At 33.5% G+C, this 22,222-nt stretch overlaps 1 protein-coding gene across 4 annotated transcripts in view; it reads left to right on the plus strand.

Annotated features, from left to right (window-relative positions):
* Epha5 (EPH receptor A5) overlaps positions 1-22,222 on the plus strand; it is a 289,143-nt gene that overhangs the window by 195,262 nt on the left and 71,659 nt on the right. For all 4 annotated transcript variants that reach the window (XM_005359425.3, XM_005359426.3, XM_013350834.2 and 1 more), the window contains 2 exons: positions 13,272-13,396; positions 19,869-20,028. In XM_005359425.3, coding sequence (XP_005359482.1) covers positions 13,272-13,396; positions 19,869-20,028 — 285 coding nt within the window. The remainder of the gene's footprint in view (positions 1-13,271; positions 13,397-19,868; positions 20,029-22,222) is intronic.

The raw sequence follows: 22,222 nt of genomic DNA on the forward strand, positions 1-22,222 counted from the left end.
TAAAGAAAACCTGATGCTTAAAACAATTATAACTATGCACATCATGAATTTGAGAGCTAGAGCAGGGGATATATGAGGCCTTGGAAGTGTGAAAGGAGGTATAAAATTATGTGAATATAGTAGTCATGTATGAAATTCTCAAAAACATTAAGAGCAGAACAATACTTTAAGTGTTTTAGTTTGGAGGACTTTTAAATATCGATATAAGATGTCATGCAGAAGTGACTTGACACTTGTACAACTTATTCAGAGCTTGTGAAATAACAAAATTCTACTGTGATTTTAGTAATAAGATTAGAATTCTAATACTTATCAAAAATATTTTGACTAGTTTTCTGCTCTGTTGATTGGATCGTTTTCATTAGACACATGTGAGCATCTTCTTCATCTACAGTGGGAGCATATGAAGACAAATGAGCCCACTTGCTGTATTCAAGAGTTTCTTAGTGTAGATAGCATAGTCTCACCAGAAAGATGAAGATTTTTTAAATTTATTATTTTATTATTTATTAAAATTTCTGTAACATGTGTTTTGATCATATTCTTTTCTCTCATGCAAGTTCTCCCAAATCACAACACCCCCAAGGCCATGTTCTTTCTTTTTCTTTATAAAAAGAATAAAATGAGATAAAATAAGGCCTTCTTACTATAATGGGAGGTATACTGCTTATCCATATATTCTGTACAACACTGCCATTCCCCTTCTTCCTGGGAGGCCAGAAGAGGACATCAATCCCTTCAAACTGAAGTTACAGATGACTGAGACACTATATGGATATTGGGAATCCAACCTGGGACCTCTTAACTGCTTAACTTAAGCCAGCACTCTTAACTGCTGAGGCTTCTCTCCAGCCCCTCAAGAGTTTTTATTAAAACATTAGAAAGTAAAATTTGAGCTTAGCTATCTGCAAATAAATCTGTAACTTCTCTAGATTATGTTATAGCATAAATGGTATACTTTTATTCATATTTTTGTAAATAAGAATACAAATTTCTGTCCCAGTAGAACAAAATTATACATTGTACACTATGGAAACATTCTGTGACAAATATATATATATATATATGTATATATATATATATATATTTAAAATGGTTTTGTATAATGTCAGTTAAAAAAATAAGAAGCTAGCATAAAACGCAAGCATTCGATGAGATTTCTCACCACTTGGAGAATGTATGACATGTTTCACTGTAATTAGTCCCAGGGTAAGTGCAGAGGAATTAAACATCTGATAACATTGCTAATTTGGAACAGAATGTTACGATTTGGCTTTCTTCTGGGCTTTAATAGGTTGTCCAGCTGTAATCATTTATCTTCTATTTCTCTAGTTCCCAGTTATTGCTAGCAATTTTCCGATTGAAATATATATTTGATAGTTTGGGATGTTTGTGTGCACTGCTGTTAAACACTATTCATTTCTCCCTGGCTGTTCTGCAGGCAGAAAGTCTAATTTGTGTGTATCTGTTTCTGCTACAATTTAAATTTCTCAGCAGATTACCTCAAGGGGGCACCTTTAGGAAAAGTCCTCAATATGGATATTATAATGGAAATCAATCTTGGCTTTTTTAAAAATTGATAGATACATGATGGTTTATTGTAACAATTATCAGTGTGGTTACCTTTAAAAGAAAATCCTGCTCTATATCCTCAATATCATAGAAAATTGAGAAAAGAAATTACAAAGTTTGTCCTTGAATAGGGAGCATTTATTTTGTTTTACAAAATGTTAAATTGTAATGCTTTATAGTATGGAGACTCTGTGGTAATTTAAAATTAAATTAGAAATTTTACTTTGTAGCTTGTTTGATTTTTAGTAGCTTATCTCTGCTTAACAAGATGTTAGATAATATAGATTTTAGAGTAGAGATTATCTATTTCTTAGGACCATAAACTCTGGAAGTATTGATTTCTGCAGGGAGTACTGCTTTTCCACCTATAAAATAAGTTGGCATGCCACATAATTGCTGTTTAGCTTTGACAAAACAATTTTTACGCTATATGCAAAGCCATATTCTTACAAGCAACCCTGTTTTCAAACTTGCCATGTTATTAGCGAGGTATAACTCTATTTTGTTTTTAAAAGACTATTATTCTGTTTCTCATAAACTACAGTGAGAAAATTAAGATTAAGTAGTTATTGACACTGAAGCTGCTTTGTTTTTTTTAATCAAACTTTTTTTGTTAAATTTATTAAAAATTCTATTACAGAGTAACAATAAGTGTTTAATGTAAACAAATTACAGGATAATTTATTTGGTGTGGAGTAAATCTTGCTATTAAAAAAGAGGCAGATTGTCACTTTGTATCTTGTTATAGCTATGTCAAGGATGTAACTTCACCCAAAATTAAAGAGGGTCTGAATGCATATGTGTAATGACAGAAGTGATATTTAATTTAAATCAAATAGAAACAGAAGCATACATTCAAAATATTAAAGATAGGGTTGTTTCACACAAGTTAAATTCAAATAGAGGAAATGGAAAAATGTTCAGCAGTTATAAATACTGGGATTTATAAATACTGTATTCAATTCCCAGCACCCACATGCTGCCTCATAACCAACTGTAACCAAACTCAAGGTTACCTTCTTCTTATCTATATAGTTGTGAGACACACATGTTGTGTAAAGACATATATGATAGAAAAACACCTATACCATAAAGAAAATTTTTAAAATTAAGTAATAAAGTCAACCGGATTAGATTTAGGTTCTATATTTTCTCTCACTGCAATGTTTTATCAATTTTGAAATTTTGTGTTAGTTTAACATCCTGTATCACTTATCTGCTTGATTTCCCTTCTTTTCTTTCTGAATATGTAAAAGAACAGAAAGATTTATGAAGAGAATGCAGGAATTACATGCAAAGTACATATTTTCCATATTCAGAATGATATATTTTCATAATTCTCTATACAGATATAAATTCACTCCACATATGTGTATATATTTATTTTAAAATATTTTTGAACAACTCTCATTTTATACAGATATTTAGGGACAATAGAGAATAGACTAAAATTCTGTTGGTCTCTAATAGTTCACAAAATCTCCATTTTGGTCATGGGAATGAAACCAGGTCCAATAAAAGCAGTGAGTGGTCTGAACAGCTAAGTCAACTCTGTAGCCAATGAAAGGCACTTGAAAAAAGTTAAATAACTTAACGTAGTGATATTAGCATGATGCATTGTCACATAATAAGAATAATTTAGGCCGGGCGGTGGTGGCGCACACCTTTAATCCCAGCACTCCGGAGGCAGAGGCAGGCGGATCTCTGTGAGTTCGAAACCAGCCTGATCTACAAAGCTAGTTCCAGGACAGGCTCCAAAGCCACAGAGAAACCCTGTCTCGAAAAACCAAAAAAAAAAAAAAAAAGAATAATTTAATGTTGCTACAGTAATTTTTTAAAAATTTAACCTATTCATATATATATATATATAATAACATATGCTGCAATTAATATAATTTCTGTGTGATTATTCAGGCATGGGCCACTGGGAAATGAACGTGCAGTCTCTATTTAGAGTTTAGATGATCTTTATTTTTATTTTTTTTATTTATTAAAGATTTTTGACTCCTCCCCTCCACTGCCTCCCATTTCCCTCCCCCTTCCCCGATCAAGTCCCCCTCCCTCGTCAGCCCGAAGAGCAATCAGGGTTCCCTGCCCTGTGGGAAGTCCAAACACTTTGTAATAACTGAGTGTACTGACATTTTTGCATCTCAACTTGACATAACCTATAGTTATTCATGAGAAAAATGCTTCAGCTGAGAAAATGCCTCCATGAGATCTACCTGTAAGGCATTTTCTTAATTAGTGACCAATGGGGGAAGGCACTGGTTATGGTGGGCGGTGTCATTCCTGAGTTGGTGGTACTGGATGCTATTAGAAAGCATGCTGAACAAGCTAGGGGAAGCAAACCAGTGTACATCTCCTCTGCATGACTTCTGTATCCGTTCCTGCCTCCAAGATACTGCCCTGTCTGAGTTCCTATCCTGAGTTTCTTCAATGTGAACAACAATATGGAAGTATAAGCCAAATAAACCTTTTCCTTCTTCCCAGTTCACTTTTTGTTCATGGTGTTTGGTCACAGCAATTGAAACCCAAACTAAAACACTGAGTAATGCTGATACCATTGTATAATCATGTTCAAGCAATTTGCATCTGGTGATGAACAGAAGCATATACATATATGTAGTTAGATATATGTACATATATTATTTACTATCCATACTTATATTTCTTTCCTCTGTTGGACTAAAAGCAAAGGCATATCAGGTGTATAAATGCATATAACAGGCAGATCTTCATTGCAATGCTGTTACTATTAATAAATAAATAAATAAATAAATAATGGATAAATAAAATAAACCTATTCTCTTTGGAGAAATGACTTATTCTGTACTGAAGCAGTATGAACAAATGGTCTCTGGTTCTCTAGTGTCAGAAAATGAAAATTTACTATAAAAATAAGCTCTTCTATAATCATATAGCTATGTCAAAGAGATATGTAAAAGGTTCTTCAGTAGCCTGTACATTAATTATTTGAGTTAAAAATGAAATATTTGATTATAGCTAATAATAAAATTCAAGTGTATATATTTACATAAACAAATAAATAGCTTGATAAATAATAGCAATATAAAGAATGGATAAGATTTATCATGTTGAGAATTCTCAATAATTAATTGGATGGTATATCCTTATAGGAGCAGTTCATAAATTTCAGCCCAAGAATGGGATGCCCATTATGGCCTCCCCATAAATGGTACAGTGTAGAAATCTGATAGAAATATAACCACTCAGTAAAGAAAAAAATCACTAAATGCTATTTCAACCAGTGGACAGAGTTAATCCTGCAGTGATTTCATTCTGATTGTATTTAAATCTGGTAGACTTCAATAGAAATAAAAGTTATGGCTCCGGTTTTCATCTAACATACTCTTTTAATTGTATAACCAAAATGCTGACTAATCCTAATTGAATGATAGTCTACAAAAAACATTATATGTGTCTCTCCGAAAGGTATATTTATTAAAATGAAGAATATTAAAAAGTGGAGTTGTGTAGGACATAAAATATGAGAATGGATGGAACTGAAGGATACTGGAAGGGACTCTGTGTCAAAAACTGGACTTTGAGTAAAATATAAGTCTGAGAATTGGATGCAATTTTGCTAGTGACTTATTAATGTAACTCTCTGATAGTAGATGTGCTGTATGTATACATTGCTTAGAGTAAGGAAGAGTAAGTGTGGTAGTTATAGGATTTTTTTGTTATGCTTTTTCTGTAAGTATGAAATCATACTGTCTGAATGTTTATTTAAAATAAAATTATTCCACAAACAAGAATAGCCTGTACACCAATGGCTCAGTGTTTGAAATCTTATCCAGTACATGTAGTTTGGCTCTCATGTACACACATGATACACATTTTAAAAATATTTTTCACATATCTAATAGTTACAGCTTTGTGTATTTAGAACATTTTTGTGGTCTTCACAATCTCATGTCTTTTTTAATACTTTAGGTTTTCCTTATCTTATGCACAAGTTTTAATAGGTAGGTGATAACTAGACATTGGTCAACAACATTTTTTGCAAGATTTTCTGACTTGTAAAGTGCAGACCCTAGACTGTATTTATTTTTATTTTGTGTTTATGAATGTTTTGCCTGGATGTACACATGTGATCCACATGTATTCCTGTGACTCCTGAGGCCAGAAGATGTCAAGTCTATTCAATCCAGAGATAGTCATGTTTGTGAACTACCATTTTGTAGCTGTGAACCTAAACAAAGCAACAAATGCTCTTAATCATTGAGCTCTTTGCCCTAACAAATATTTTCAAACAAGTGCTCTGTGTAATCATCATTTTTGTTTGATGATAGCTATATTTAATAAAAGATTAAGTCACCGGGCGGTGGTGGCGCATGCCTTTAATCCCAGCACTCGGGAGGCAGAGGCAGGCGGATCTCTGTGAGTTCGAGACCAGCTTGGTCTACAGAGCTAGTTCCAGGACAGGCTCCAAAGCCACAGAGAAACCCTGTCTCGAAAAACCAAAAAACTTTGAAATCATCATTTTTGTCACCACTTAAGAGGATCATCCCTGTCAGTAGCTCTTTCTAGAAACCCCACCCCACCCCGTTTCTCCTTGTGACCCCACTTCTCATAAAATTAAATAAGGATTAAACTTTAAAAAAAATAAAATAAAATAAAATAAAAGATTAAGTCAATAGAGGACAACAGAAGATGAGTAAGGAGCATTGATAATGGAGTGAAAAAATGGACAGTTATTTTCATGTTCTTGATATTAATGATATACTTTATAGTAATAAAGTAATATAGTAATTAATGATATACTTTATAGTAATAATAGAATGGCATCACCATTATGGCTGCAGACACTACTAATGCCCATGCAACTATCATCCATATCATTCTTTATAGCTGTTGAACATTTGGCTCTTTATTAAACCAATGAGAGCAACACATTTACACAGGGCACAGAAAGATTAATCCACCGAAGATAGCCTGGACTAATAACTCAAAAGAAAAATTATCATCTTTGTTGCTGTGATTTTGTTAGGTGGTCATTGGCTATTGAAGAATATATTCTCAGTCCAAATAAGAAAATATTATTACAACTGTTTATGTCTATTTATAAACTGAATTACATATATTATATACATTTTTAGAAAAATAGTTAATATTCTGATGCCTTATGACTTTTCCAGGCATCCTTATTGTTACGTTAGCATCATCCTTCTGTCTTCCGTATTCCTTTACTTCCTTCTCTAAAGATCCCTTTTTTTCATATTTCCCAACTAGGTCCCTCTTTATTGCCCCACAACTATGCTATACTAGTAATGGTTCTGTTTTTCATACCTTGTGTCTGTAGTTACTCTAGGGTATGTCCTTATATATGAATACTTGGAGCTAAGAACCTCTGGTTAGAGAGAAAATGTTACAATTTTCTTTCTGGGTCTAGATTGGCCATTCATTGTGGACTTTCTTGTTCCATTCATTCATTTACCTGCAAGTTTCATGATTTCAGTTTTAATTAAAGCTGAATAGTTTTCCATAGTCTATATGTACCATATTTCCTGTACTCATTCATCCAGTTCTAAAGGATACATGTAATCCCAAGTAAGGTTCAGAGACTATTGCAAAAGATAGGGCTAAAATACTGTAAAAAACAAAAAAAAAAATCAGTGTGTTTTCTGTGTGAAAGTGAATGTTCTAAGAAAATCAGGTTTTAAACCCATAGTGTCTCACCAACAAGGCTTCCTAAACATGAGCTGAAAACAGACAACAAAAATAGACATGCTAAAGTGGAGAGAGAAAAATCCCTGGGGCTTAAACGACACACAAGGAACTACTGGAACTTAAGAAACATGAAGAGTGGGAAAACTAGCATTTCCTAGTAGGAGCACGCCAACTGGTTACCAAATTTCAAAAGACCAACCAAATAACATGCATACAAGCATCATTATGCAGATTGAGCTGGTTATTTTTAAAATATGCAAGTACATATGCAAGTATATAGACATTGAAAGAGAAAGAAGGGGTAAATTGGAGGCTTTGGAGGAAGGTAAGGGAAAGGAGAAATGTAATTATGCTATATCCTCAAAAATTAAAAAAAGAGACTTCTTTAATGAAGGTTGTTTACTATACTTAACTGTGGGTGTGATAATAATATTTTATGTAGTAAGGATTTATGTTTGTCTAGAAAAGTGGCAGTAGTAAATTTTTCATTACTAAGGTCCATGACTTAATGAACCTGGGAAGCTGGCTGGGTTTTCAGTATCAAGCTTGATTTTGTTCCAATTAAGTAGATCTTAAATCCAATTAGACAGAGATTTGTTGCTACCAACATGTGAGTGTCGGTTATCACACCTTTATGCACAGCTTTCCACACTGGTAATTTGCGTCTTCATAGGTGTTACTGCATGGTAGGAATGTGTATTACTCTCCACCTTTGGCAACCTGTAATATGTGTACTGGAATTATATGCTAGATCACAGGAAAAGGGCTTTTAGGTCAGATCCAGAACAAATCATTTGAGTTCTGTCTCCTAAGTGATGTTTTTAGCAACTAGTGCCATTCTCAATGTCTTAGAGGTAACAAAGTGCTACATTGGTCATCTCTAATATTTTTGAGAATCATTTTGTTTACTCTGAGCAGCTGCTAATAAGAATAATTCTCTTACCTGAAATTTTGGATTGTTTAGTAGATTGTTCTCATGGGGTGTGTGTTAGCAAAAGTTATATAACTTCATTTAAGATTATATGTATATATATATGTGCATGTGTGTATAATTCCTTTAAGATGTATATATGATTAAGATATATATTTATTTATAAGGATATAAACATATCCTTAGAGATATGTTGTATGAAGAACACTTCTTTGTTTCCTGGTTGCCTGTCAGCTCAGACCCAAAATAATAACACAGAAACCTAATTATTTGCAATACTGTTTGGCCAAAAGCTTAAGTGTATTTCTGGCTAACTTAAATCTTAAACTAACCCATCTCCACTAATCTGATATCACCACATGTCTGTGGCTTACTAGCAAAGTTTCAGCATGTCTGTCTCTGGCAGCGGCTCCATGGCTTCTCTCTGACTCTGCCTTCTTTCTCCCAGCATTCAGTTTAGTTTTTCCCACCTAGCTCTACTCTACCCTATCAAGCCAAGCCAGTTTCTTTATTAACAAATGATATTCACAGAATACAGAGGGAAATCCCACTTCACAGATATATATGTACTATCTATCTATCTATCTATCTATCTATCTATCTATCTATCTATCTATCTATCTATCATCTATCTATCATCTATCTATCTATACATATGTATGTATATCATAGATATTATTTCTGGAGGCTTTATTGTCAATGATTCCCCCTTCTCCTTTTATAGTCATCTCCCTCTCTTCACCCTGTTGTAGCTCCCTCTCACTTATAACCTCAAAGAACACTGAATTTGAAAAACTATAACAGTTTATAAATCAAGCATTCTTTGAAAGCAAAGAAACTTCTGGTTAACTTTGATGGATACAAATATGAAATAGTCTATCTTTGCTGTTTGCATGTGTATTGTTATTTATTTCCTAACTTCAGCTTAGTTTATTATTTTATAAATATACTAATTAAGTTTTCAATAATGCCACAGATCTTTAAATGATATTACACTAACATAAACATTTAAGATAAACTTACTGCCAAATATTATGCAATAAATATTTTTACTATTCATTTACCTATCCATTTTGTCACTCATTGTTTATTAAATTTCTATATGGTAAGCAAATTTAAGAACTGATAAAGATTACAGTAAATATACCAAATTATGTTCTATCTTTATCAAGTTCTCATGCTTATTAAAACCATTGAAAAGATTGTTGGCAATCTATCAGCTTATTTAATGAATACTGATATCCTTAAGTAATGTATCAATTACAATTAATATTTGTGCTAAAATAAATGAGGAATTTTAATCTTATTTTAACCTTCATTTCGTTCTAATGCACAATGCAACAAAATATACAGTGGTTATGAGATAATCCACAAGGCTATCAGTCTTAAAAATTATTCAAGAAAAAATCATTTCTTAAGTCTCTGTTACTCCTTCAATGTATTTCTATTGTTTTACAAACTCTGCAGTGTGTTGGAGAGAGGTGGTTTATTGGTTCCCAGCCACACGGCTTCTTTAAACCCAAAATAATCAAACAGAAACTCTATTAATTAAAACACTGCTTGGCCCATTAGCTCTAGCTTCTTATTGGCTAAATTTTATATTAATTTAACCCATTTCTATTATTCTGTATATTGCCATGTGACTATGGCTTACCTAGCAAAGTTCCCAGCATCTGTCTCTGGCAGCTCCATGGCTTTTCTCCAACTCTGCCCTTTTTCCTCCCAGCATACAGCCTAGCTTTCCCCCACCGAGTTCTGTTTTTGCCTGCCATAGGCTCAAAGCAGTTTTTTATTCATTAACCAATAAAAGCAACACATAAGACAGAAGGACCTACCACACGAGCAGCAGATTGAGAATGCATGGCTTACTCTTGTATGTTCCCCAGTCTTCCCAATTATTTGTTGAAAATGTTGCATATAATCTTCTGCATATAAATGCTGCACATAATTCTTCCCTCACTCAAACCCATAGGAAATTTGAACTTTAGAATTTTACTTAGAACTGTCAATCATGGTTTCAACTGAAAGAAGCAAATGAACCTTAATTTTTTAGCACATTTACATTATGGTTCTGAAATATTCCAGGCAATTCTGTAAGCCTAGCATGGACAAAAAAGTAAGACAAGTACTAAAGAGAAGGATCAGAATTTAGGAGCACTCCCTGCTCTTCCAGAGTTGGGTTCCCATCACTCACATCAGGCAATTTTACAAACACCTTTAAGTCTTGTTCCAGGGAATCCACTGGCCCTGGAGTCTGCACATGAACTCCTGTGGTACACGTGCGCACACACACACACACACACACACACACACACACACACACACACACTTAAAATTAAATCAAATCTTATTAAGTGAAAATAGAGAGAAAGGAAGACAAAGGTGAGACCAGAAATTCTTTGTACCTAAATATCACTATTTCTGCCATTCAAAGAATTAAATGTATACATTAACATATCAAAACCATCATTCCATCATTGGTAAATAAAGGAGAAGTAGCTTATATACTCTTCTCTTAAGTATTATTAGTATCTACCATATGAATAATTATAAGTAAATTATATTGTATATATTAGTTTAATTATATTATTAATATATTTATAAAGTATGAATTAAATAAATATTAAGGAAAAATTAAAGCATTTTCTTTTAAAAACATTGTTAAAATTTTGTCATTGGTCAAAATAAGAAAAATAAAAGTTAAGACATACAGCCAGCAATCATTCACTTGTACATACTCTTTGGCTCCTATTCTGATTATATACAGACTGTTCCCGATGCAAGTGATCCCACAATGTTTTAGCACATAATACCACTGTCTTTTCAAATTTATATCATAGTTGGAGTAACCAGAAAAGTAAAAATGTACTATATTTGTAGAGAAGCGTGAGACTCACATCAATAACAGAACACAAAAGGACTACAAGGGCTGATGAGGGGAGAGGAGAGCATTGTTGAGAGCTGGTAACTCTAAGAGTTATAACAAAGTAAGGCCAGGGATGCCTCAGGAAGGAGAAGAAAAGTGTGTCCATGAATCCATGAGCAATGCATTTCTGTGTGTGTTCATGTGTTTATGTTTGTGAGTGTGTAGATCTCGGTGTGCATTTGTGCATGTGTGTTTGTGTGAGAAGGGTCTGTTTGTATGTGTGTGTGTGTGTGTGTGTGCGTGTGTGCATGCACGTGTGTGCAAGCAGCGTGTTCTCGCAGCATTTCTGACTGCTAACCTGTAGACAGAGTGGTTGTACAGAGGGGAGGATGTAAGAGGCCAATCTGAGAGCTGGTGAAGCACAACACTAAGTGGGAAGACCCTGAAGACTCAAAGGCATCTGGGCTCTTTCTCTTGAGTCCCGAGAGAGGCCCTGGGTAACTTTGAACATAGGAGTGCCATAGCTTTATTTCTGTTTTAAAAAGCTGACTCTTGTCCAATTGTGTCCCCACAGCTACTGAATCTAATATGACGATGTTTAAAATATGATCTCCATGATCCGTTTTTCAAAGTGCATCCAGTGTTATTACAATTTCAAGAAATTGCCAAAAACTGAACATTTAAATTTAAAAGATGTTTTGGATAATCAAAAAAATAAATAGAAATACATAACATACTATATATGATCAATGTACACAACTCTATTTAACATATGGCACACATGTATTTGTTTATAAATATGTACACACACATCCACATTTAACATTATCAAGTTTCTACTAGGGTTTGTGTCTGTGATTATACACAATTCTTTATAGTTGACAATATCCATATTAAAACCCACTACACACTAATTTGTCTTTTTATCTATCTACATTTTCACACATACAGCAAGTCTTCCATATGAATGTGTTTTTATATGCATATTCAACCACTATCAATCTGTGTAATGATAATATTTGAAGGAAAATTGCATGTATATTGAACACATATAGACTTTATTCCTGTGATTACCTAAATCATTGCCATCTAACAAATACTAACAAAGGATTTAAACTATGTTGGTTATTGTAAGTAACTTAACCATGATTTTTAACACTAAATATATGTGTGGGTTTTTTCTAAATATGTTTATTGCTACTTAATGAGAATATTTTCTGTGATGTTTCATTGGGTGGTTTAGTCGTACGTAAATATTATATAATATATAAAGCATAGCTATGATCACTTTGGCAAATATAGTCTTATGCAATCAATATCAACTCCTTATTTCATCATCTCCATAGAGTCTTAAAAGTATCTCAGCCTATGATAGTATGGATTATGGCCAAAATTCCATATATTTTATGAACTCAGGTATCTAGATGTATCTGAAGGAATATATATATTTATATATATACATTTAAATTTAAAAGATGTTTTGGATAATCAAGAAAATAAATATATATATATTGTGTATATATTGCACTTTTTAATATATTCTAGTAGATATATTGCCATCTACTAGAATGTTCTAACAAGCATTCTAGTATTTAGCAATAAGCACCACCATTAGTGATTTGTCATGAAATAATTGAAAGAAATGGAACTCAATCTCTTTCTATTTTTAAATTTTGAGATATAATATTTAATAAAGTGTTTATATAAACTGTTGAAATGGCTTATATATGAATTTATTTTAGATTATTTTCAATAAATATAATAAAGGGAAATAATATTGAAAACATAATTATCTGACAAATAACACATCTATTGTAATAAGGGGATCAAGGACAAAGACTCTATAAATTTTGGAAATATGGCATATGAAAAATTACTGGGTCATTAAAAACCTTTTATAAAAATATAAGCCTTATCATCAGGAATCGATATTCTATAAAAGAATGTATTAAAACTATTCATCTACATTTGAGGGGACTATAAAGACTCCAGATAGGTACAATATTAATAATACATGGTTATCAGGATGGGTAGCTAATTTTATATGCTTAAATAATAATATCCTTTAACAATTTTCATAGAGAAAATACATTTTTCAGGATAAATGAAAATGTACTAATAGTTACACCATGACATGCCAGTCATTACACAGAGTAAGTTCTAATTTCTCTATTAACCACATTATTATTTATTTGTGTTATCTTACAGCTCCCTCGCCAGTCACCAACGTGAAAAGGGGAAAGATTGCAAAGAACAGCATCTCTTTGTCTTGGCAAGAGCCAGATCGCCCCAATGGCATCATCCTGGAGTATGAAATAAAGTACTTTGAAAAGGTGGGATTAGGAAAATAAAACTCCTTTTCTTTTCTTTCCACTCTAAAAACTTCAGTTCTCGATTTGTACAAGAGGAGATTGTACTCTCAGGTGTAAATCAAAAAAAATCTATTTTTCAGTTGTGCTTGTGGGAGCATGATGCCTTCAGTGAGCCCTCCTGTCACATCCTGGAGTGGCTGGATAAAGCATACAGTCAGTTTAACATTTAATTTCACATTAAAAGGTAAATTTGGGGGCTAATGAAACCACTTGCTGGTTAAAAAGAAAAAAAAAATCCTTGCACTCAAGTGCGAGGAACTGAGTTTGGATTCCCAGAACCCATATAAATGTCAAGTGGGTGTGACGGTCGTCCTGCAATTTCTGCTTCAGAAAACAGAGTAAGGGGGTCTCCAGAGACAGCTGGCAAGCGACACAAATGATGTTGTTGAGCTCTGGATTTGACTGAGAGACGACCACTTTTAATAAGGTGAATGGAAGATGAGGATGTTTCTCTGAATCAAACTGTGACCTCTGTACACATGTACATCCCCATGCACGCACACACATGCCCATTCATCCACATGTGTACACATGTCCGCATACATTCACACAAGGAAAAATATAAATAAAATAAAAGACGAATCATACAAGATTTTGAAAATGTAGTAAATTTTCAGTCTTTTGATTTTCAGTAGTGGGTGCAATACCACACACGCAAAAACTATGTATAGTCATGCCTGCTCGCTATCACAGTAACAGTTCTGTTAAAGTATGGGAAATTACACTCACCCCACCCACCCACATACATATATGCAATCATTGTTATCTAAAGGAGGTTAACATCATTTTACTTTCTTCTGACTGTATAATCAAGTATTCTATTGAAAATAGAATCAAGTTTGGAAGCTCAGAGTGAGTTTATCGTTTCTGCCGCTATGCTGGCTTGTGTTGCTGAAATATAGGAGTCACCATCTATGGTTCTACCTTCCATCCTATGAAAATGGGATTTTGGGTAGCTTCGACCTAAACAGCATATCTTTAGAACAATCTGTGTTCTAATAAAAAGTTCAGAAAGTTAGATGGATGCCCAAGCCAGACGCAAATAGGTGACATGGAGACCTGGACGCAGATGTACTGACTTTGCTAATCGGAGAAGAAATTACAGAAGCACAGTACACACAAGTGAATCCTGGTGAAGTGGAATAGTGAGCTCCACTTAATAGATTCTTATAAACTTACCAAGGCATCATTTCACTTTTAGGGAAGAAAGAATGGAATGTTAATGGCGCAAACCCTTGACTTGTGATTCCTAAAGACCTTCCCATGGAAAAGGAGGATGGATCTATTCATCACCTCCTGAAATGCTCAGAGTAGATGATGAAAAATACTTAAAACATCTAAGATTGCTTGTGAATAAAAACAGTCTAAGAAAATGTGGTTAAACAATTTTCATAGTTTTTAGAGATTTAAAAAGGCCTTCTTTTGATTATTAATTTGACAATTAACTATGTGGGTCTTAGTTAAGGATAATGCATTAATAAAGAAATATATAGTAGGGAGAGCTATCTAGATCTTATAGCTAGGCTTTTAAATGTCTGCAATGATGATCCTTTGATCTTGTTAATGGATTATCATACTGTCAATTATTATTGGTGACAGTGTTACCTGTAGCTATTGGATCATACAGAACATAAATGGTGATACTGTTTTCTTTGTTTGTTTGTTTTTTTAACCTTATTTATTGTGTTGTGAAATTTGCCGGGTTACCTTAGAGTATAATCAAACTGATTTCATTATGTTATTCATTTGCATTCTATCATAATTTCTTCTTATTGTTCTCCTCTCCCGCTGTCCTTCTTGGTGCCTTGTTATTCACACCAAAAATATAGTTTTGAATGCATCAAAGTACTCTAAGAGAGCACCTTTGAGATAAAATTGTTTTTCAGCATGGTTGCAGGTATGTCCTGTCAACATAATTGGAGGTAATGTGGCGGAATGTAGTGGCCTCACTGATTCCTAATTCTCTGAGTTCAGTAATCAGAACTGCCTCTGAGTTCCAGACATTGATGATATAAACACATTCTATGTGTAATAATTTATAAATTAAGAATACATTTCCTATTTACTTTTGTAATCTTTTCTATTCTACACAGTGCAAAGTTGTCTAAAATCAAACATTTATATAAGGAAACCAAATGAACTTTGGGTATAAATTAAGAATACGTTTCCTATTTACTTTTGTAATCTTTTCTATTTTACACAGTGCAAAGTTGTCTAAAATCAAACATTTATATAAGGAAACCAAATGAACTTTGGCTATAAAAATTTTATATTTGCAGTGATTAGTGCAGTTAAAATGGATTTTAACTTGGTAAAATATATAATAGAAACCATTGTTATCTTTACACCAAAATTATATACATGATTATATATCATTAGTTTAGCAGAAATATGACCTATCAACAAAACCTTATTAACAAAAAGTTCAATGTGTGCTTGTGTGTTTACATTGTTTTTATTCTACTCAATTAATGATGTAGACCAATAAGCAGTATTCATGTATTTACTCCCCAAATCCTTTCCATGCCTCCGTAGTTAGTAACATTAACTTTATCTACCACTTTCCAGCTTACGTACACTGTTCAGTATGAGCAAGGATGTCTGCTTCTTTCATTCTTTTTAAGTTGCTTCTTCTATTAGAGCACAGATATTAAATGTGTCTTGGGAAGTGTTATTTTCTGTGGCTATACCTGGTGAATGCTATCCATGTTCTGGAACATTCTCTTCAAAAGAGAATTTTTTTAGTTATTTGAGTTTCAACATGATTTGTTCTTTAATAACTTGCAATTAGTGGTATATTAATATGTTTTATTTTCTTTATAACCGAGAGTAAGAAAAATAATCTGAAGGCTTGGCAAATCTTAGTTAGAAAAGTACGTAGTGAACATGTTGGAAGACCTGCTTCTAAGGTCCTCAGAACCCATGGTTTCCAGGCACGCTGGTGCATGCTTGCAGTCCCAGTACCCTGGAAGTAGACCGAGGAGGATCTCTGAGGCTTCCTGAACAGCTATCTTCATTAATTGATTTTGAGATTGAAAGAAACCAGAGATTGTCTCAATGGGGGTAGATGGCATTTCTGAGGATGCCATTTAAAGATAGCCCTCTGGTCAACCACATGTGCACAAGTGCAAACGCGCTCCTCCATGTACTTGTACATACATCATCATACATGGGTGCATACATGCACATGTATTTTTTTTTTAAAGAGAAAGTCACTTTATTTGGGGAAAATGGTTTCTACACGCTAAGGATAAAATACATTGATAATAATTTACCTTGGTTCACATTTAAAAGTAACAAGGATTATAGTACTTGGTAGAAGTTATAAATTGCTTTTGTTAATGTTATTAATCCATGTCGAGTTACTAAACATTCTCATATGTACATAAAGATTATCCTAACACTTCTAAAAGGAAAAAGGATAATGAGCCTTTATAACGTGTTGAGGTGGGGGTTTTGGTAGATTTCCAGAGCTCATTTGGAACCTTTAGGGTGACACCAATTTTTTGTTGGATGGCTTTCAGCCAGCCACAGGTGGCACAGCCTTCTAGGATGTGCACACTTGCCAGCTGGCACATCAACCACCATTGCCCTGTTCTAATAGAGGTCATTGGGCTCCTCTGCTCTGGTCTGGTGATGGGCCTCTTGCCATCTCTTAATTAAAGGCAGAAGAAAAGGGGAAGCTGCCCCTTGACAGGCTGTTTGCCAGCTGGCTTCTTTTGCTGGGCCCTCTCCTCACTACATGTGAGTGATGCTCAGGAAGCAGCTGGGGAATGTTGTTCGTTTGCTCAGCTGGGGCCCCAGTGCAGTGAACACCCCTGCCCTGATCTACTCTTTGGCAGCCAGGTGCAGTTACTTGCTTACAAGGTATAGATAGAGCTTGTGAGAAGAGGAACATTAGCCTGTTCAGGGGTTTAAAAAGTGGAATAAAAATATATTTTGTAGAATACTGAGTTTATTCCAGTATATATTAAATGGCTTTAATCAATTTGCATACTCTTTGCTAAAATATTTTTTTAAAAAAAATATAGCATTGAACTAACTCAGCAAGACAAAGTACAATCAGACACTAGTTAAAAACAACAAACATATTCTTAATCATAAAATCAAAAATAATGTCTTTTGTGTAATTGATGTTGTATCAAACATTATTTCAAATACCTTTTCCTTCTTGTTGTAATAAAATATGCAATATATTTACAGAATGCATTTATTCCACATTGTTGTTCTTCACTAGTTTCATCCACACAAGCTTTTGAGTAATCAAATTTGCCTATTTAAGGTGTTGTGATTTTCTTCTTTTGTATTGATAGACTTTCAAATCCATTTTAAATAAAAATAATCTGAGGTGTGGAGCCCTATATATACATGTTAACCATATATTTGGAATTTTAATGTCAATATTCCTGTGCTCTTAAAAAATCCTTCCTATTTTATATTAAAACTTTTTTATGAGAAAAGAAAATTGAAATTATAGCAAATACATTTTAATATAGTGGTGGTTTTTACTAGATTTCTCTTCACAAAGTTAAACTTCTTTCAAAGAGATGAAAATAATATTAGCAAATGGGATATTTAATCATTTCTTACTTAAAGTTATTACTACAATCATAGCCAAACTGCAAAGTTTATTACTGAGAACTGATGATATTTAGGCTCAATATTGAAAAAACAGTGAATAATATAATCAGGTTTATTCAGTCATAAACCTGAGCATCCCCTGAACTCTCTGTAGCTACAGTGGACCATAAAAAGTTGTTTACAATATTTAGGAACAGCTCAAGGAATAACTTTACTTCTGTTATCCTAGCACTAACACAATAGACAGAAGGTAAAGAAGGGCTTGTGAATCAGATTCATCTTCTAGCACTAAATTATGTACTTTAACTCCCTTATAAAATAACAAAAAAATCCCTCAATATTTCATAGACTAAGTACTTGATCTGTGCATTAAGATCTAAAGATCAATGGCAGTGCACAATGAATCAGAAAACCTATATCTATTAGAAACAAATCAGACCATCCCAATTTAGAGATGAATTTGGATATACCTAGATTCATGATGATTTGATGTGTTGAAACATATAAATGAAGACTGATTAGCTGCTTTAAAAAAATGAGTCCTTCCAGGTTTCTGTTTTGGGTAGTATTGGTGGTGAATCGGAAAGTAGTTACATATCACCTTTGTTATGAAGATTTAGGAAGAGTTGAGCATCCATTAGATCATTTATATTAATCCACGAAGCGTCTTCATGTTCCTTGTTTCATTCTTACCCCATTCTGATGAGGATACTCAGGCAATATGTTCTATTCCAAAGCAAAAATATAGGTAAAAGTGAATCTACTGTAACAGCACGTCAGCCTGTGATTAGAATGTCATGGTAAATGTTGGCCTTTGTCCTAGGACATTGAGAGGCCATGGGGTGGGTGGGGATTTCTGTTATCTCTCCAATGGGAACAGGTTTCCTTTGTTTACCTTCCAATCTCTTTTCTGTTCTACCTCCAATCACTAAGTTGCTAGTGTCTCCTACAACCAGCACTTTAAAAAAATGTATATATATACATGTATGTATATATAATATACATACATACACACTCACACACATATATATATATACACATGTCTTGTATTTTTGCAATTTTCTTTACTGATTCCTGTTTAGATTAAATCAAACAAAATTAAAGTTTATTGGAAGTACTTATTTCATTTCATAAGCTTTAAATCTAATTAAAAATCAAATTTATAGAAGATTTAAAGCTTACATGTAATCTGAATACTCCTCAGGAGATAATTTCAGCATTCTGGAGAGCTAGCAAATAAGTTAGGGATATTACAAGAAGTTCTTCCTACAGAAGCAAGCACATAGTCATAACATAAATGCAGTCTCCCGAGTAATGCTATCCTGCAATGTTATTAAAGATTTATTTCTTGTGTGTGTGAGAGAGAGACAGAGAGACAGAGAGAGAGAGAGACTGCATGACTGTATGTATGTGTACCATGGGACTGTAGGAGCCTGAAGATGTAAGAGGGCATTGGACCTCTTGAAACTAGAGCCACAGGTGGTAAGGAGTCATCCTGTGGGTGTGGCGAACTGACCTTGAATCTTCAGATTCAAGCAAATGCTCTTAACAGCTGAAACATTTCTCTAGTCCCAAATTATAATATTGTTAAATGTTATAAATTTATTATTGCCCAAGGCATATATGATAGATAAGTAACTAAAATGTCATTAAAATGGTTACGTTCTGGAAACATTTGCTGACATACTAAAATTCTTCAGGGGTAGTAGAGATATCTTTGGTTTGTTTTCAGTGTGCGTATAATAGGAAGTCTTCGCTTTCTGATCCATTTTATGAGTTTTCTGTTTTGCTGTCAGTAATTCATCTGTTGAAGACTGATTTTTTTCCCCCTTTCTTACACATGCAATCCAAGGACCAAGAGAGCAGCTACACAATTATCAAGTCTAAAGAGACCACTATTACTGCAGAGGGTCTGAAGCCTTCGTCTGTGTATGTCTTCCAAATTCGAGCACGGACAGCAGCAGGCTACGGTGCCTTCAGCCGAAGATTTGAGTTTGAAACCACACCAGTGTGTAAGTCATTTTAATTACTGTCAACCTCTGTCTCTGTAATGGTTACCAGAAGAGAGCCTGTGGATCGATAGGCTCCCGGGGCTCGCTGTCAGCTTCTCTCCCTTCCCTCTCCACTTCCGACCCTTTCAGGTAGGAGGCCTCGGCCATGCTTTAATGGTAGGTCTGTGGGTTAACACTGCCCGGCTCGCCTGCCCGCTTTGGTCCACTGAGAGCTGCTACATCAAGCATCTTAAGAAATGTTTAAGCCGTGCTTTTAAAGACTTCGTTCCCCCAGGTGCCGTGCTTTATTGAATTATTGCCATTTACTTTTTACTTGCTTTATTGAACTATGCTACTTTAGTCTTTCTAAGCAAATTCTACAGGGAGCTTTCTTTAGCATTGAATTTGACAAGAAAATGGTGCTTTCAGGATCCAATCTGATTTCCTAAAGTAAAAATTAAATTTGTGTCAGAATCTTGGAATGGAAAATCTAGAAATGGTTCTGAAATGCTCTTTGGTGCCCACTTCGTGTTTAATTTCATAAAACATAACTTCAGGCATCAACAAATGATTTTAGATCACTTGTCCTAAAGCAAATACATTGAAGCTAACTTAGAAGACAAAATCATGCTTTGTTTATGGACAAGGGAGATAGTACTATTAGTTTTCTGCTAAGGAAGTAACACACATGAGGAGTGTAAATTGTTGTGTGTGTGTGTATATGTATGTGTATAAGTGTGTGTGTCTGCCTGTGTGTATGTGTGTGTATGCTTGTGTGTGTGTGTGTCTCTGAGTATATGTGTACATTCACAGATGCATATATCTGTGTGTGGATTTATGTGTGTTCTTCACCCAGCACTATACTTTGCTTTGGAAAAGAAAACACACAGTTAAAAAGTAACAAAATAAAAGTGTAGTTATTGGATTAATGTTGTAATTATTAGAATAATTACAACAATACAATTTAATAAATTCCTATGATATAGTCCTCTAGGAACCCAAATTGCTTCTGTTTAAAATCTTTCTAATTGATTTACATAAATATTTTTTATTAAATGTTGAACAGACTCCCTTGTGCTACCCCATGAGACATTATAAGAAAAGATGTCAGTGGTAGAAATTGCTTTTTCTTTACTATACAAAAAAATGCATGACTTGAATTTAATTAAACATATAGAAATTGAAATCTAACGCTTAGCTTTCAGATAAACTTTTAAATAGATATAATAGTGGGTATTTATGAAATCAGAAAAAGTACAGTCTGCAAAATGAATTAATTATTAAATCTTATACTTTAATCTTAAGGTGGATTTGTTATAAAAGATATATTATGGCACCATCCTATTGTAATTGTTTTCACTGTACGTATATTTTACTAGTATTGAATGCTCTACTAGCCTATAAACTCTAGGAACAAAGTATACAAACATTATATATATATATAATATAATATATATATATATATATAATCTTTTACACACATGATCAAAATAAGCTTTGATATTTTGTAACTACAGAGGTCAAAAATCTCGTTTTATAAATCAATTCCACTATGCGTATGGTGGATTCTCAATACTTTATAAACAATATTCAGATATAATCATTTTACAAGTTTGAATCAAAGTGATAACTGGATAAAATATGTGATGAATATGGAATAAAAAGCAAACATATTTAGTAATTAATAGGGAAGTAGTTAGTAAGTAATATTAAGTAATATTGAATAGAAACCTAGGAGATGGAAACATTATAGCTTTGTGGTTTGATTTATGGTACATTTTCTTGTGCATTTTCTCAAACCTGCAGGAGTAGAAATGCTATGTAATCATCAGTTTTAAGCATATTTGATGTCCTGTGACAATACAATCAACATAAAAGGAAATATTTATTGAACAAAGCAGATTGAATCTATGGAGAGATACAATTATTGAAAACAAAATCCTCTTTTGATTTTTAACTTTTGATTTTAAATTTTGATTTGTTAACTGATGTTTTAGATTACTTTTCTATTGGTGAGGAAGACAAGAAGAAAGATAAGGGAAAAGAAGAGAGAGAGGAGAGGGGAATCAAAGAATTCATCAAATATAAGCACTCATGGATTACTGTAGAGAACATGGGTCACTACAGAGAGCACTGGAAACAGCAAAAAAGAAACCGTTATTTACTTATTTATTTTGGTTAACAAAGCAACAGGACGAATGGTTTAAATACTGAC

The sequence above is a fragment of the Microtus ochrogaster genome, linkage group LG1 (genome assembly GCF_000317375.1).
Source record: "Microtus ochrogaster isolate Prairie Vole_2 linkage group LG1, MicOch1.0, whole genome shotgun sequence".
NCBI classification, from domain to species: Eukaryota; Metazoa; Chordata; class Mammalia; order Rodentia; family Cricetidae; genus Microtus; species Microtus ochrogaster.